The sequence below is a fragment of the Malus domestica genome, chromosome 01, assembly GCF_042453785.1.
Source record: "Malus domestica chromosome 01, GDT2T_hap1".
NCBI classification, from domain to species: Eukaryota; Viridiplantae; Streptophyta; class Magnoliopsida; order Rosales; family Rosaceae; genus Malus; species Malus domestica.
Window position 1 is genome coordinate 14,958,066 of NC_091661.1, and position 16,189 is coordinate 14,974,254.

General features: G+C 38.9%; 3 protein-coding genes across 5 annotated transcripts; 1 reads left to right on the forward strand and 2 right to left on the reverse strand.

Annotated features, from left to right (window-relative positions):
- The first annotated feature begins 1,137 nt into the window (after positions 1 to 1,137).
- On the forward strand, positions 1,138 to 4,007 carry LOC103417568 (probable E3 ubiquitin-protein ligase EDA40). The gene is made up of 2 exons (XM_008355745.4): positions 1,138 to 2,066; positions 2,191 to 4,007. The coding sequence occupies exons 1-2, from the start codon at positions 1,647 to 1,649 to the stop codon at positions 3,937 to 3,939; spliced, it is 2,169 nt and encodes a 722-aa protein (XP_008353967.2). The 5' UTR covers positions 1,138 to 1,646; the 3' UTR covers positions 3,940 to 4,007.
- A 2,913-nt stretch (positions 4,008 to 6,920) lies between these two features.
- LOC103417567 (protein RMD5 homolog) lies at positions 6,921 to 10,460 on the reverse strand. Of its 3 annotated transcripts, none has more exons than XM_008355744.4 (3): positions 10,291 to 10,430; positions 9,272 to 9,371; positions 6,921 to 8,612 (listed from the first exon to the last, which is right to left on the reverse strand). In XM_008355744.4, exon 3 carries the CDS (start codon positions 8,552 to 8,554, stop codon positions 7,388 to 7,390), a length of 1,167 nt encoding a protein of 388 aa, XP_008353966.2. In that variant the 5' UTR covers positions 8,555 to 8,612; positions 9,272 to 9,371; positions 10,291 to 10,430; the 3' UTR covers positions 6,921 to 7,387. The 3 variants fall into 3 exon arrangements, with proteins under 3 accessions (XP_008353966.2, XP_028945491.1, XP_008353964.2); XM_029089658.2 differs by having other exon boundaries at positions 9,153 to 9,371; XM_008355742.4 differs by lacking the exon at positions 9,272 to 9,371 and having other exon boundaries at positions 10,291 to 10,460.
- Positions 10,461 to 11,453: 993 nt separating this feature from the next.
- On the reverse strand, positions 11,454 to 15,059 carry LOC103417566 (protein RMD5 homolog). The gene is made up of 2 exons (XM_008355741.4): positions 14,835 to 15,059; positions 11,454 to 13,160 (listed from the first exon to the last, which is right to left on the reverse strand). The coding sequence occupies exon 2, from the start codon at positions 13,094 to 13,096 to the stop codon at positions 11,936 to 11,938; it is 1,161 nt and encodes a 386-aa protein (XP_008353963.1). The 5' UTR covers positions 13,097 to 13,160; positions 14,835 to 15,059; the 3' UTR covers positions 11,454 to 11,935.
- Positions 15,060 to 16,189: the final 1,130 nt, after the last annotated feature.

Consider the following 16,189-nt stretch of genomic DNA (forward strand, 5'->3'; position numbering starts at 1 on the left):
GATAAAAATTAAAAGAAATTCAGACGATTCAATTTCAATCATACAATTCTTATTAGCTTATTACATTGCCCCACTTGATAACAATTATAAAACTTGAACAATTCAGATCTCCTCGTAAACTTTATATACAAACTTCTAGAATGAATCTCTTTCCCATTCAGTATGGGCATTATTTTTCTCCAACGGAATGGACCCCACACTGGAATGGATAGGAGCAGGGAGAGAGAGGGATCAAAGTTTTGGGGGGTCATCCTCCTAGTCTGTGACTCTCTGCGCACTGCAGTAACACCAACCTCACTGTGTTGAGTTATAAACCAATTTGGAAATTTTGTATTTTGCTATGTCAAGTAAAGGTAAAAGGGTGTACAAGAGTAAGAAAAAAGATAGCCACCCTCCAACCTATCCATTTCATTCCAAGATCTCATCCCTACCCAAAAGTACAATAATATGGTACAGTGAGAGGTCCGAAATTGTACTATGTTTCGGTGTATTTTCAAGATCGTAACTTATTAGTCATTACATCTTGATAGTTAGACGTTTGGTTAATGATTTAATGACTAAAATTTTCAGTGTATTAACAAAGCCAAAGTATAAAAGATTTAACGGCTGAAAAACCTGATTTACACGGTATACCAAGGTTACTATTCGGTTCAAAACTTGGCCTACTTCATCGTTATGGCACATACACACAAAAAACAACACTTGCCCATCTCTTGATTTTTCAGGCTCACCAAACTCCCACCGTTTGGTCTCACCCTCGTCTATTTAGCCGTAGTCCAAGTGCCAGACAAAAGAGTCTCGCCAAAATTAGAGCATACAAAAAAAATAAGAAGTCATTTCGTAAGAACATTGTAGAAACATTCAATATGTAATATCTTTTTTTATCGATAAGTAAGAAGTTTTAAATTTACGAGTTTGAAATTCACATCTCTAGATTTTAGTCTAGTGTAACCGTGCCGTTATGTCATATTAGATAAAGGAGTCGTGCGTGCAGCAGAGGTCGGTGTCCCGTCCAAACATGGAAATGGGGGCACTGATGCCTCAATTCCAAGAGCGGGTCCGGTTGACTTGTTACTGTTTGGATAGGTAAAATTAAAAACAACCTCCACTTGCCGGTCACCTAATTAAAAATGTTAATCCCAATGGCATCAATCTTCTAATTTGTTTTCCCCAATTAAAGTATAAATATCATAAATAAATGTTGATAATAATGGAAGGGAAGGGAAGGGAAAGGAAGCCTCTGTTGTATATTGGCATTATATCATACATCTATCATCCTATAGGTAGAGCCGTAGAGGCCCAGAGAGAGAAAGAGTTCTAGAGAGAGAAACATTGGAGAGAGAGAGCATTGAATTTTGGCAAGAGCAGCGAAGACTTTCCAATTGCTGTGTTGTGTTCTGAATTCTGAAAGAAAGAGAAAGCACAGAGGAGAACGCAGAGCAATTGATGCAAAATAAGAAAAGCAGAAGCAGAACTACTTCTTACTCAGAGGCTGCAGAGTAACATGGGAAATGGAAACATGCGAAAGACCAAGGTGACAACCCCATCTGCTTCTTCCTAAACCCCACTCTTTTCCAAATCAAACCCCTCTTTTTCTTCCTCCACAAGTGCTTATTCGAGAAGCAGATTTCGAGAGAGGCTCGAAAATGGTGACTGGCTGGCGAAGGGCCTTCTGCACATCCATCACCAAAGACAGAGACTCAAAAGTGCTTATTGAGAAGCAGCAGCAACATCACAACAACGGCAATCAGCAGAGCCCCAGAATCAACTCCAAATTTGGATTCTTTTCCAACCCTTCAACCACACGCCTCCAATCTCAATCCCAAGCTCAATCTGTAGTCTCCAGCCCCGCCCTCCGCTGCCGAACCACCGCCACCAACACCCCCACTTCCTCACTTCCCAACTCCCCAAAACTCCAATGCAACGTCTCCTCCGCCGCCACAACCCCCCAAAAAGCCAGCAGCTACAGCCCTAGACTGCTTTTTCACTTCCAGCGCTCCAACCCATCGTCCCCAAAATCCCCCTCCAGCTTCTCCCTCCTCAAGTCCACCCTACGCCTCTCCAAAGTAAGCATCTTTTTCCACAATCCCCTTTTCATAATTTCCTTTTTTTTTTAAAAAAAAACAGAGAAAAAAAAAATTCAACTTTTAGTACCAAAAACATTATAGTGACGACTCCTTCTTTTTGCAGAGTAGATGCGGAATCTGCTTACATAGTGTGAAAAGCGGTCAGGGCACCGCCATTTTTACAGCGGAGTGCTCCCATTCCTTCCACTTCGCCTGCATCTCCGCCCACGTCAAGAAGAACAGCCTCCTCCTGTGCCCCGTCTGCAGTACCGCCTGGAAGGAGCTGCCGTTAATCTCCGTCCACAAACCGCCACCAATTTCATCGCCCAAGAAGCCCAGAGACGTCAAGACTAAGCCTCTGAGAGTTTACAATGACGATGAGCCGCTTTCGTCCCCAACCTCCGGTTCCCGCTTCAACCCAATACCAGAAGAGAACGACGACGAAAACGACGCCGTTGAATTCCAGGGGTTCTTTGTGAATACGAGTTCCAAGCCTCAATCGCGTTTTGCCTCGGCTGACCGGAATGTTAAGAATGTGGAGGTCAGTCTGTTGCCGGAATCGGCGGTTGTGGCGGTCGGGAGGAGTTATGAGACACACGCGGTGGTTCTGAAGCTCAAGGCACCGCAAACCAATGAGTCGAAGACGGCGTCTTTAGAGCGTCGAGCTCCGATTGACTTGGTGACGGTGGTGGACGTGAGCGTAAGTGCGAGCAATGCGAAGATTCAGATGATGAAGCGCGCGATGCGACTTGTCGTTTCGTCGCTCCGTGACACTGACCGTCTCTCAATCGTCGCGTATTCCTCCACTTCGAAGAGGCTGCTACCACTACGGCGAATGACCTCTGCTGGTCGTCGTTCGGCGCGTCGGATTGTGGACGCGCTCTGCGGCGTCGGCCAGGGGATGTGCGTTAACGACGCGCTCAAGAAGGCCGCGAAGGTGGTCCAAGACCGGCGCGAGAAAAATGCCGTCGCGAGTATCATGCTTCTATCGGATGCCGTACAACCAGAAGCCAATCATAAGCGATCTTCCCCCGTCGTGTCCTCCACGCGCCTCCCTCACCTCGACATCCCCGTCCACACCGTCGCACTCGGGGATGGTTGCGACGACGCGCTAGCGAAGTGCGTCGGAGGCTTACTAAGCGTCGTGGTCCAGGATCTCAGTCTCCAACTTGGTGTCGTTTCGGGTTCAAGCCCGGCCGAGATCGCCGCTGTGTATTCACTCACGGGTCGGCCCGCTGCTCTAGGATCCGGGTCGATCCGACTCGGAGATCTCTACGCCGGAGAGGAGCGAGAGTTGTTAGTCGAACTGAAAGTAGCGGTTTCCGCCACCGGCGGGCCCCACTCATCCCAGAACGTGATGTCCGTGAGGTCCACACACAGGGACCCGTCGTCCAATGAGCTTGTGTATTCAAAAGAGCGGGTCCTCCTCGTACCTCGATCACAGACCGTCCGATCCTCATCGTCGAACCCAAACATCGAGCGGCTAAGGAACCTCCACGTGGCGGCAAGAGCCGTGGCGGAGTCGCGGAGGTTCGTGGAGAGGAGCAGCGACTTCTCGGGCGCGTACCACCTGCTATCGTCGGCGCGAACGTTGCTCGTGCAGTCGAGCTCGGCATCGGCGGAGGAGTTCCTCCGCGGCTTGGAGGGGGAGATGGCGGAGCTTCAGCGGCGGCGGCAGATTCAGCTGCTAGCGGAGGTTGAGGCGAAGCAAAGCAAGAAGGGATGCAGTAATGGACAGGCGGAGGAGAAGCAAGAGCCGCTAACGCCGACGTCGGCTTGGCGCGCGGCTGAGAAATTGGCTAAGGTGGCTACGATGAGGAAGTCGATGAACAGAGTAAGCGACTTACACGGCTTCGAAAATGCCAGATTTTAGTTTAATTTATTTTTGATATATTTTGTAAGTGTAATACAAAAAGGAATATGATGATATTAAAAATTAAATGATGATGAGAAAAAATATTTCAAATAATGGGCCCAGGCCCATAATGGCGACAAGCGGTAACGGACGGCGTGGCCCTTTTGGAAGGGAGTGGATGGTGATAGTGATAGTCGAGCGCAAGAGAGAAAAAAGGAAAAAACATTGAACAAAACCCCACAAGAAAAAATTTATATGTTGGTGGGGGTGACTCTTTTGGTTTTGTCTCTATCAATCAGTATATTCCCCACCAAAAACCCATGGAGTTGTGCTTTATTAGTGGCATGGCGTCTTAGCCGTTGATGAAGACGAGAGCTACAGTAGCATCGACCATCATCAACGGCTATATCGGCATTTACATGCGACTGAAGCTAGCATTTCTGATACTTCAAACCCCGATAATGTGATATTTATTTAACTAATTCATATATATATATATATATTATGTAAAGGAGCAGAAGGGGATGGGTTTTGGATTTTTTATATGATGATGCATGTTTTTGTTTTTGGTTATTTTTGGAAATGGTGGATGGGTCTAATCAATAAAGAGTTGCAGGTGATACTGTATGGGTTAGGGTTTTGTAAGTTAGTGTGAGCTGGTGTGATGTTGGTGTGGTTTTTGGTGGGTTTAAAGACAAATTGGCCACCAAATGACTGACTCCATGACAAACAATCATGCTTTTGCAGGTGATGCCAAGGGCCAAAACTGTTTGAATATAGATTGTTTTTTTTCTTTCCAATAATTCTATACTGTTTCGGAGTATATGATACTTTCGCTTAAGAATTTTAGAGTTGAGGGGATTTGATTAGGCCTAATCAGTGTCCGATTTCTATGAACAAATTGGATTTTTTTAATGGACACCAAGTGATTGATTTAATTAAAGGGGAATTTAGCACTAGATATGGATGGTACATTGCATGTGTTCAAATTTGACTGCCTTTATTCTTTTTTTTTTTTTTTTGTTTATCATGTGTGGCGCACTTCTGAGATTTATTATCCTATTTTGTAAGGGTAGTGATTTCTACGTTCCCACCTTGCTTTAGCTATTAGATTGAATTAATCAAAAGATAATCCGTAAATATAATTAAGCAAAAAGTGCAAAAGATTAAAAAGGAAGTGTGAAAATCACTTCCTATTTTGTAAATCCAAATTCATGTGTTAGTTTATTATTTTGAACCTCTTGAAATTATTACATGTAGCTCTAGCTCAAGTAGATAAGATGTGTAACCATTCACCTGATGTCTTGTATTTGGATTCGCCTCTCTCACTTGTATCACAAAAATAAAATATGCATAAAATATACAAACAAAAGGAGGAAAGGAAAGAGAGAGATGTGCACATGTTCCCTTTATCCATCATAATGTTAGGAGAGGAGGGTCATTCCCAATCAATGGAGATCCCACGATTGTCACAAATGAAATGGGGGTCATGAGAACTTGTTTGGATAGCATGCATGCACGTTACTTTAATACAAATTATATATAAGTATGTTTATGTATGTGTGTGTGTGTATCACCACAACCACATTTAAGTTTCTGAATTGATATGCCATCTTCCCTCCTCCATTTAACATATGTTGGTTTGTGTGAATCTGTGTGAATCTGTGTGATGCAACTATTATTGGCAAGGTCCTATAGCTTGATATATATATATATATATTTTTTTTTTAATAAACGATATGATCTACAATGAGTGGGAGAGGGGCAAGCTTAGCCTTATAATAGGCTAATAATAATGTGGTTCAAATTCGCTTTTGGAGAGAATCGAACTTAAGACTTCTCCCTTACCAGTGAAGAGGAATATCACTAGACCATAGTACTAAGTGGCTACAACTTGATATTTAAAACTCACTCAAATAACTTGTTTGCAGATATTCATGCTCCGAGAATGTCATTCTGTAATCGAACATCTATATTTTACAAAATGAGTGAAGAACGACAAAAGAAGAGTATGAAATGTGTACATCGAAAGCTTGTGAGCAACCTGATTTACCAAAACAAACAAAAATGTTCTCCGGTCATCTAGTGAAAGCACATTCATTTATTCTCCACTCATAATATCCAATCTAACTCTTGGTCACCATGCGACCAAGAGAACGAGACTCACAAAACAAAACTTGTAAATATATCAAGATGTCCAAATCTCCACCCTTAACTAGGAAATAATCACATGCTTTGTATAATTAAGAAATAATCTTCCCCTCCCATGGAAGTAACTAATCACATGCTTATATTCATGAACCATTTACATTCCCATCATATTTACTCCTAATACCATGACTTGAGTTGCACGTTAGTAAAAAGTTAAAAAGGTAAAAATAATAAAAGGTTCTCAAACACTTTACAAGGCTAAATCTTTACATAAAGGGGAGGGAGTTGACAGTAACTTAAGCTTGCAAAAGGGGCTTTGATTTCTTCTGAATCACACTCTTCCTTCTTTCCATGGTTCTCTTGTGGCCACTGGAAGCACTTTTTAGGGGGAAACTCATCATTTCCTTAAATTTCGCACACTTTGGAAGCACTTTTTCCATGAGTGGCTGCTTTTTTTATTGCTGCTGCTGCTGCTTTTCAAATGTGCTTATCTCAAAAGCACCACCAATATAATTTATATCCCAAAAGGCATATCCATATAAGCTTAACACTAAAACTCTGCCTACATAATTCACCACCATGATATGATTACATGTGCGTGTGGAACTGTGGGGGTATCCTAGTTCCCACAATGTGTGACATGAATCAGGGAATCATAAGATTACTTAATTCGTTTACATATGAAAGGAGTTGGAGGGCTTATTTGTGAAGAACCCTCGTAATCATATGAAATGTCCAAAATGAATGAAACTTTTCTCAGATCATGGAGGCAACAAGAAAAGAGGAAAGAAGCCAAACAAGATAAGAATCCAAAGATCTATCTAAAATTTGTTTGCTAAGACAAGAAATGGACAAAGCTGACTTGATTGAATTACTATAAGTACAAAGTTACTGTCTGTGTTGTGTTGGTAAACAGATACATATAAGAGAAAAGTGAGAAATTATTCAACAGCCTTTGTAGTATCGGGTCAACACTTAAGGCCGAAGCCTGAGGAGCCCATTACAGTTTACATGACCCAGCAGGAGATAGCAGGACAAGTATAACTTACTCAGAAGGATGAGGCTGCATGTCCTTGTCTTGGGATCCAGATCATGATGCATTCAAATTAGTCCCAGGGAAGTGGATTTCTTTGACCGCTCGCCAGTAAAAAGAATTTACTATTTACAACAAATGCCACAACAAACCAAACAAACTGGCTTTTGACAAGGCACCATAAACACACATCCTAACTACACAACACAGCATGACTAGTCTCCACAAGCTTTACCCAGTGTGGAAGAAACACGGTTGCAACGAGTTCCTTTTGCAGATACATCAGAAAACAAGCGGCCTACACTGTGCGGAATTGACATCGGAAGGACAGTATGGACACTTGAAAGATTTTGTACCGTTCTTTGACATCTTCGTAATAGACTGCTTGCAGAGCACATGTCCACATGACATCAACATAGGCGGATTTTCTTCTGTTGATTGTTCCTTTGATACTGGACACACAAATATAGAATGGAAATGAAACTCACGGTCTAACTCCACTGGTACAGGTAACTGCTTCATAGACTGCCATTCCAATCTCTTTCCTGCCATTACGTTCATAAACTTGAGAAGAGGTGGCAAACCACGAATCCCTGCCTCCATGGTCACACTTAACGGGCTCTTGTAAGACTGACCCAGAATATTGCAGAACAGCCTGGTTAGCTCCCCCGTCACTGTGTCCCAATTGGCTGGTGATAATAAGTGAGAATATGGGGAGTGCTCAAGCCTTCCAGTCCACAGAAGAGCCCCCATAAGCTTTTGTATTTCAACCATATGGTTGGAAGCAAACGGAGCAAGACAAGCTTTTGAATACTGGAGAGCTCTATCTCTATTTCCCTTTTGCACTATTTCAACAAATTGCAGTCTGTGAAGTTTCAGTAATAGGTCTGATCCATTTGGTTTGAGTTTATCAGAGTTAAACATGGCCCAGTTCAGTGCTGGCTCTAGATTCCGATGTTTCATTGCATCAACTATCCCAAACAATTCCTGAAACTGAGATTTCATAGCCAATGCAGATACTGATTCCCCAGTCTCACTTGTAAAACAATCACCAACTTCGAATAGGCCCTGCCGATAGAAATGGCTGCCAATTATCTCATTGACTGTGTGGGTATCAAAGTCAATGTTTCTATAAGCCTTGGATATATCAGGAACGAAGGATTTCTCCACAATCTTTGGATACTTGCTAAGTGCTAGGTTCAGTTCCTTCTGCGTGCTTTCCAACTGACTGAGTGGAGCTATATCTTTTAACTTGGCTTTAAGATCAGCAAGAACAGACTTACAATCAATCCGAGATTCACGATCATTAGATGATTGTAGCTTCTGTAATGTCTGCTTGATTTCTTTGTCGATCAGATCGAACACTTCTTGAACTTTAGAGTTTGACAGCTTTTGTTTCTTTGTAACACGATCAAATGCATCTTTAATGGCTGTCAGCTCCATTTTCATTTATACTACTGTATCGGTATCAGCAGTAGTTTGTGATGAGAAATGAAGATGAAAGGATCTACACAAAAAAGAGGAAAGAGTTTTTGTAAGCTTAAAACATTAAAGCATAGTGTACAACTGTATCTTATGAAAATGCACATGAGAAATCAAAGGCCTGATTGGAAACTGCCAAATACATTCCTATACACAGACATTAAGAAGCAACATAAATAAGGTTTGCTTAACTTCACATGAAATAGTTTATTCTCAAAACACGAATAGAGAAATACACCCCCAAAAATAAAAAAGGATAGGGCTTTTCACATTTAAGCCCTTGATTACAGAAAAACAGTTAAAACTCAATACTTCAGAGAAAAACTTAACTTACTTCGTAACACCATATGAATTTCACAACTAAGAATCATTTAGAACATGACAAGTGGATAGATGAGGGTTTTTATTTTCCTTCACCAATTGAGCTCTTCAAGTGTTTTTCTATAAAATAAAATAAAAAAACCTTATAGTTGGGGTGTTTTTCTAATTTACAAAATAACGATATGGAAGAATAATGGGTGTGAAAGTTCACATTGATGGCTTAAAGCAAACGAAATATTCTTACAACGAAAATCTTCGGCGAACACAGCTAATCAGGTGTCACAAATTTACCCAAAATGTAGAAGAGTCCCTTGACTCATTCAAATGATATGGAAAATTGTATTTCTCACATATTTGGGATACCATGTGATTTATAAGTGGCTTTAGCCTCCCTATGCATTATTTCCTCCCAACGGGAGATACAGATCAACCATATGAGTTCGGAGCTAGTTAGGCATTGGACCTGTGCAGCAAGAGCTATGGCATAAGTCATCTTACACACTAGAACAAACAAAGATTGACAGTGTATTTCCAAATTCTTTCCACATTTGTCTGTTGCCCCCAAAAACATACAGCCACCTTAACATACAATAATTTGGATATGCAGTGTACATAAAGTGAAAGAAGTATGGTATTTGTGCAAAATATAATGTGAGAGTTAATTCCCTACACTAATCGCCTTTCGCGTTAGCAAGGTAAAAATCAGAGAGCTTAAAACGGGTGAAAAATCTAAGTCAGTTAAAAGACTAGAATTAAACACTTGCACTTAATCAAGCTTCTTCTTGGTTGTTACTGGGAAATTGTAAATCATTTACAGACGTATTATGGCATGGGAAAACTAGATATCCTCCCCAGATTACAAACTGGTTCAAGGGTCAACCATTTTTTTTTATTTTAATATTTTATACAGTTATGTTTTAAACTACTCCATTCTACAGGGAGAGAGATTTGAACTCAGATTCAATGGAGGGAGCATACTGGCCAACTAGCCTAATTCGCAGCGGAAATCAGCAATCTGGTATTAAAAGGGAAGCCTTGACATACTAAAAGAACCGAAAAATTCGACATGCTGGGTCAAATTTTTTTTGGGTAATTAACATAGCACTAAGTATTACGATGATTGAACAGCTACACTGCTATATAGAGAAGTCCAATACAAGCTTGAAGCTTTTTTTTTTTTTCTTTTTGCTTCAGAAATCAAGCGATCGATAATTCCCTCTCTTTGAGATTTCAAGTGATGCATATGAATTAAACTGATCAACGAAAACTAAAGATTCATTGAACAATTACATCCGCTATTACCTTCAATCTTTCATCTTTTCTAACCTGCACAATTGAAAGAAATTTTATATTTCTGTGCCGTGAGGGAGAGAGAGAGATACCTTGAGATGAGTTCGAAGTTGGGAGAGTAGTAGCGAAGGGTTTCTGCACATCAGCCGGAGATGTGGCGAAAGAGAGTTGCAGATCGGCGAAAGAGATGGCGAACATGTGTGATTTAGGTTTTGTCAGTTAAAGTTCTAGGGCTCGATTTTGTAAGAACAATGATTATAAAGGGTAACACGCTACCAAAACTCTGTTTTATTTTTATTTTTCTACTCTTAACATTCCGTATCGATTAATAGAATTTCGTGTTTATAATCAAAATTATTCATATTATATATTATTTTTTCAAAAAAAATCATCTTTGCAAAAAGAAAAGAAAAAAAATTAAATAAAACTAAAGTCGTTTAGTCAATAACCTGTAACAAATAAATAGACGTTTTATAATGCTTTTACTAAATCCGTCCAATTGTTTTTATATAGTTCGATGACTAAATTTTTAAGATTTTATTGATAATAAAAACTTTACATAGTGCTTTATAATATTAACAGTTCCGATAATAGACACAAAGTTTTGTAATTCACTCACGAAGTATTTCAAGGAGGAACGCCAAGTTAATTCCTTTTTCTTTGTTTACCCTTTTTCTGCTTTTTGTTTGTTAAAAAAAAATATTTGTTTGATCTTGGTAACTTGTAAATAAATCAAAGGATATAAGCCTAGGGGTGTTTTTGGACGGATCGAACCGGAAATAACACTTTCAATTCTCGTTTCAAAATTTTGGAACGGGATCGGATTTTCAGAATCGGAGTAATTCTAATAATTTTAAAAATTCACATCATTTATATTTTTTGATATTTCTTTGGACTTTCTCATACATGCAATTTGTTGTATTTTCTTAATATTTAGTGCATACTTAATGTATAAATTCAATTAACGTTTTGGTATACTAGTAGGTTTATCCTTTTTTTAATATATAGTAATATTTGCCTACACACTTTGTATGTATGAACATATTTTTTTAGAAAATAGGAAGGAGAGAGGGAGAGAATGAGAATGTGGGGGGAGTGAGGTTTTTTTTTTCTTTTTTTTTAAATATTAGAAGTATTTTAACATCATTTGTAGATGAGACTTTAATAAAAAAAAGTAAAATTTGAACCTATGAAATTACATTATTACCCATCATTTTTTTTTAGGGATAGAAGACTAATTTATCTTTTTACCCTCTTTTGGTTGACAAAGATGATTTTATTAATTAGTAGAGATAAATATGTCACTCAGTACTACGGTCTGATAATATTCCTGGTTATAGTTTACATGACCCAAACGACGCAGCTTTGTAATATCGGGTCAACAATTGAGCCCCGAAGCCTGATGAGCACATTAGAGTTTACATGACCCAGCAGGAGACAGATAGAGAAGTATAACTTACTCAGAAGGATGAGGCAGCATGCCCTTGTCTTGGGGTCCAGATCATGATGCATTCAAATTAGCCCCAGGGGAAGTGGATTTCTTTAACCGCCGGCCAGTAAAAGGAATTTTCTGTTTACAACAAATGCTTCAACAAACCAAACAGACCGGCTTTTGACACTTTTGACACGGCACCATAACCACATATCGTAACTACACAACACAGCATGACTAGTTTCTACAAGCCTAATCCAGTGAGAGGAGAAACACGGTTGCAACTAGTTCCTTTTGCAGATGCATCAGAAAACAAGCGGCCTACACTGTGCGGAATTGACGTCTGAAGGACAGTATGGACACTTGAAAGATTTTGTACCGTTCTTTGACATCTTCATAATAGACTGCTTGCAGAGCACATGTCCACATGACATCAACATAGGCGGATTTTCTTCTGTTGATTGTTCCCTTGATACTGGACACACAAATATAGAATGGAAATGAAACTCACGGTCTAACTCCACTGGTACAGGTAACTGCTTCATAGATTGCCATTCCTGTCTCTTTCCTGCCATTACATTCATAAACTTGAGAAGAGGTGGCAAACCCTGAATCCCTGCCTCCATTGTCACACTTAACGGGCTCTTGTAAGACTGACCCAGAATATTGCAGAACTGCCTGGTTAGCTCCCCCATCACTTTGTCCCAATTGGCTGGTGATAATAAGTGAGAGTATGGGGAGTGCTCAAGCCTTCCAGTCCACAGAAGACCCCCCATCAGCTTTTGTATTTCAGCCATATGGTCGGAAGCAAAAGGAGCAAGACAAGTTTTTGAATACTGGAGAGCCCCATCTCTATTTCCCTTTTGCACTATTTCGACAAACTGCAGACTGTGAAGTTTCAGTAATAGGTCTGATCCATTTGGTTTGAGTTTATCAGAGTTAGTCACGGCCCAGTTCAGTGCTGGCTCTAGATTCCGATGTTTCATTGCTTCAACTATCTGAAACAATTCCTGAAACTGAGATTTCATAGCAGCTGCAGATTCTGATTCCTCAGTCTCATTTATGAAACAGTCACCAACTTCGAATAGGCCCTGCCGATATAAATGGCTGCCAATTATCTCATTAACTGTGTCGGTATCAAAGTCAATGTTTCTATAAGCCTTGGATATATCAGGAATGCAGGATTTCTCCAGAATCTTTGGATACTTGCTAAGTGCTAGGTTCAGTTCCTTCTGCGTGCTTTCCAACTGACTGAGTGGAGCTATATCTTTTAATTTGGCTTTAAGTTCAGCAAGAGAAGACTTACAATCAATCTGAGATTCACGATCATTAGATGATTGTAGCTTCTGTAATGTCTGCTTGATTTCTTTGTCGATCAGATCGAACACTTCTTGAGCTTTAGAGCTTGACAGCTTTTGCTTCTTTGTAACACGATCAAATGCATCTTTAATGGTGGTCAGCTCCATTTTTATTTATACTAATGTATCGGTATCAGCAGTAGTTTGGGATGAGAAATGAAGAAGAAAGGATCTACAAAAAAAGAGGAAAGAATTCCTATAAGCTTAAAATGTTAAAGCATAGCGTACAACTGTATCTGATAAAAAAGCACACGAGAAATCAAAGGCCTGATTGGAAACTGCCAAATATGTTCCTATACACACACATTAAGAAACAACATAAATAAGGTTAACTAAACTTCACATGAAATAGTTTATTCTCAAAATACTAAAAGAGAAATACACCCCAAAAAACAAGGATAGGGCTTTTCACATTTAAGCCCTTGATAACATCACACTTAACAGAAAAACAGTTAAACTCAATACTTCACAGAACAACTTAACTTACTTCGTAATTCCCTAGAAATTTCACAAATAAGAATCATTTAGAACAGGACAAGTGGATAGACAACGGTTTTTATTTTTTTTTCTCCAATTGAGGTGTTTTTCTAATTTACAAAATAACAATATGGGAATATAATGGTCGTCAAAGTTCATATTGATGGCTTAAAGCAAACGAAAAATTTCTTACAAGGAAAATCTTCGGCGAACACAGGTAATCAGGTGTCACAAATTTATTAAAATGTAGAAGAGTCCCTTGACTTATTCAAATGATATGGAAAATCGTATTTCTCACATATTTTGGATACCATGTGATTTATAAGTGGCTTTAGTCTCCCTATGCTTTGTTTCCTCCCAACGGGGATACACATCAACCATATGAGTTCGGAGCTAGTTAGGCATTGGACCCATACGGCAAGGGCAATGGCATAAGTCATCTTACACGCTAGAACAAACAAAGACTGACAGTGTATTTCCAAATTCTTTCCACAGTTGTCTATTGCCCCCAAAAACATACAGCCACCTTAAAATACAATAATTTGGATATGCAGTGTACATAAAGTGAAAGAACTATGGGATTTCTGTAAAATATAACGAGAGAGTTAATTCCCTACACTAATCGCCTTTCGAGTTAGCAAGGTAAAAATCAGAGCTTAAAAGGGTTAAAAATCTAAGTCAAATAAAAGATTTTGAATAATCACTTGCACTTATTTAAGCTTCTTCTTGGTTGTTACTAGGAAATTGTAAATCATTTACAGGCATATTATGGCACGGGAATTCTATGAAATCCTCCCCAGATTACAAACTGGTTCAAGGGTCAACCATTTTTTTTTCTTTTAACATTTTGTACAGCTATGTTTTAAACTATACTAATCTACAGGGAGAGAGATTTGAACTCCGATTCAATGGAGGGAGCACGCTGTACTGTCCAACTAGCCTAATCCGCAGCGGAAATCAGCAATATGGTATGAAAAGGGAAAGCCTTGACATACAAAAAGAACCTAATTCGACATGTTGGGTCAATTTTTTTAGGGTAATTAACGTAATACTAAGTATAAAATACGATGATTGAACACCAACAGCAACAGTGCTATATAGAGAAGTCCAATACGAGTTTGAAGCATTTTTTCTTTTTGCTTCAGAAATCAAGCGATCGATAATTCTTTCTCTTTGAGATTTCAAGTGATGCATATGAATTAAATTGATTAACGGAAACTAAATATTCATTGAACAATCACATCTGCTATTACGTTAAATCTTTCATCTTTTTTAACTTGCACAATTGAAAGAAATTTCATATTTCTGTGCCGTGTGTCCTGTGCGTGCGTGTGTGTGTGTGAGAGAGAGAGAGAGAGAGAGAGAGTACCGTAAGATGCATTCGAAGTTGGGAGAGTAGCGAAGGGTTTCTGCACATCAGCCGGAGATACGGCGGAAGAGAGTTGCAGACCAGCGTCAGAGATGGCGGATATGTGTGATTTAGGTTTTGTCAGTTAAAATTCTTAGGGGTCGATTTTGTAAGAACAATGATTATAAAGGGTAAAAGGGTACCAAAACTCTGTTTTATTTTTATTTTTCTCAGAGTAATATTTTTCTTTGAATAATGGTTAGCTCATCAGGGTTGGGGAAGGGTTCATACTCTAAACACTCCATGGACAATTTACATAATTTCGTGTTTATAATCCAAAACAATCCGTATTATATATTATTGTGTAAAAAAACTCATCTCTGTAAAAAAAAAAAAAAGTAAAGTTAAGGTTGTTTAATGATAACTTGTAATAAATAGATTGACAGTTTGTAATGCTTTTATCAAATTTATCTATTGTTTTTATATGGTTCATTGGCTAGATTTTTATTTTATTGATTTTTTGTAGAAAAAAACTTTACATAATAATTTATAATATTAACGATCCCGATTATGTACACAAAGTTTCATGAATTAGTCACGAAATATTTCAAGAAGGAGCATTTGTTTAATCTTTTTCTGCTTTCTGTTTGTTAAAAAAAAATATTATTTATCTGATCTTGGCTTCTTGTAAATAAATCAAAGGATATAGGCCTAGGGGTGTTTTTGGACCGATTGAACCGGAAATAACTTCTCAATTTCGTTTTAAATTTTGAAATCGAATTGGATTATATTATAATTTTTATATTCAAATATTCAGAATTTTAAGAATCGGAGTCGTTCTAAAAATTTTGAAAATTCAGATCATTTATATTTTTTAATATATTTGGACTTTCTCATACTTGCCGTTTGTTGTATTTTCTTAATATTTGGTATATGCTTATGTATAAATTCAATTAAGTTTTTGGTATACTAGTAGGTTTACCCTTTTTAATATATATAAGTGTATACTAGTAGGTTTACCCTTTTTAATATATATAAGTGTATACTAGTAGAGCTTCAGTGCTTTTGGCTCGGGTGTTTCTAATACCATCACCTTCTTTTTGTTGTCTGCTTTTATTGACAGTGTTGCTCATGATCATTGATCGCTGGTTCTCTTAACTTCGTGGCTGTGCTCGGATAGATGATTGGGGTTGGATGATGAGATCGACAAGGAGATGCTTGGTTGGGGAGGTGGATTTGTGCTAGTCGAGACGCACTGGAAATATCAGTCTTTTTAGTTTTTTTTTTTTTTTTTGTTTTCGGGCCTCAACTTTTGGTTGGGTTTTTATTGGTTTGTTTGGGTGGTCCACTTTTGCTTGTTTGTGCTTGTTGGTCTT

What these genes read in the sequence shown, in the direction of transcription:
- LOC103417568 (XM_008355745.4), top strand. Translation starts at nt 1,647, where the DNA reads ATGGTGACTGGCTGGCGAAGGGCCTTCTGCACATCCATCACCAAAGAC. An exon ending in CCACCCTACGCCTCTCCAAA is followed by an intron (nt 2,067 to 2,190) that starts GTAAGCATCTTT and finishes TTCTTTTTGCAG; the next exon opens with AGTAGATGCGGAATCTGCTT.
- LOC103417567 (XM_008355742.4), bottom strand. Translation starts at nt 8,554, where the DNA reads ATGAAAATGGAGCTGACAGCCATTAAAGATGCATTTGATCGTGTTACA.
- LOC103417566 (XM_008355741.4), bottom strand. Translation starts at nt 13,096, where the DNA reads ATGGAGCTGACCACCATTAAAGATGCATTTGATCGTGTTACAAAGAAG.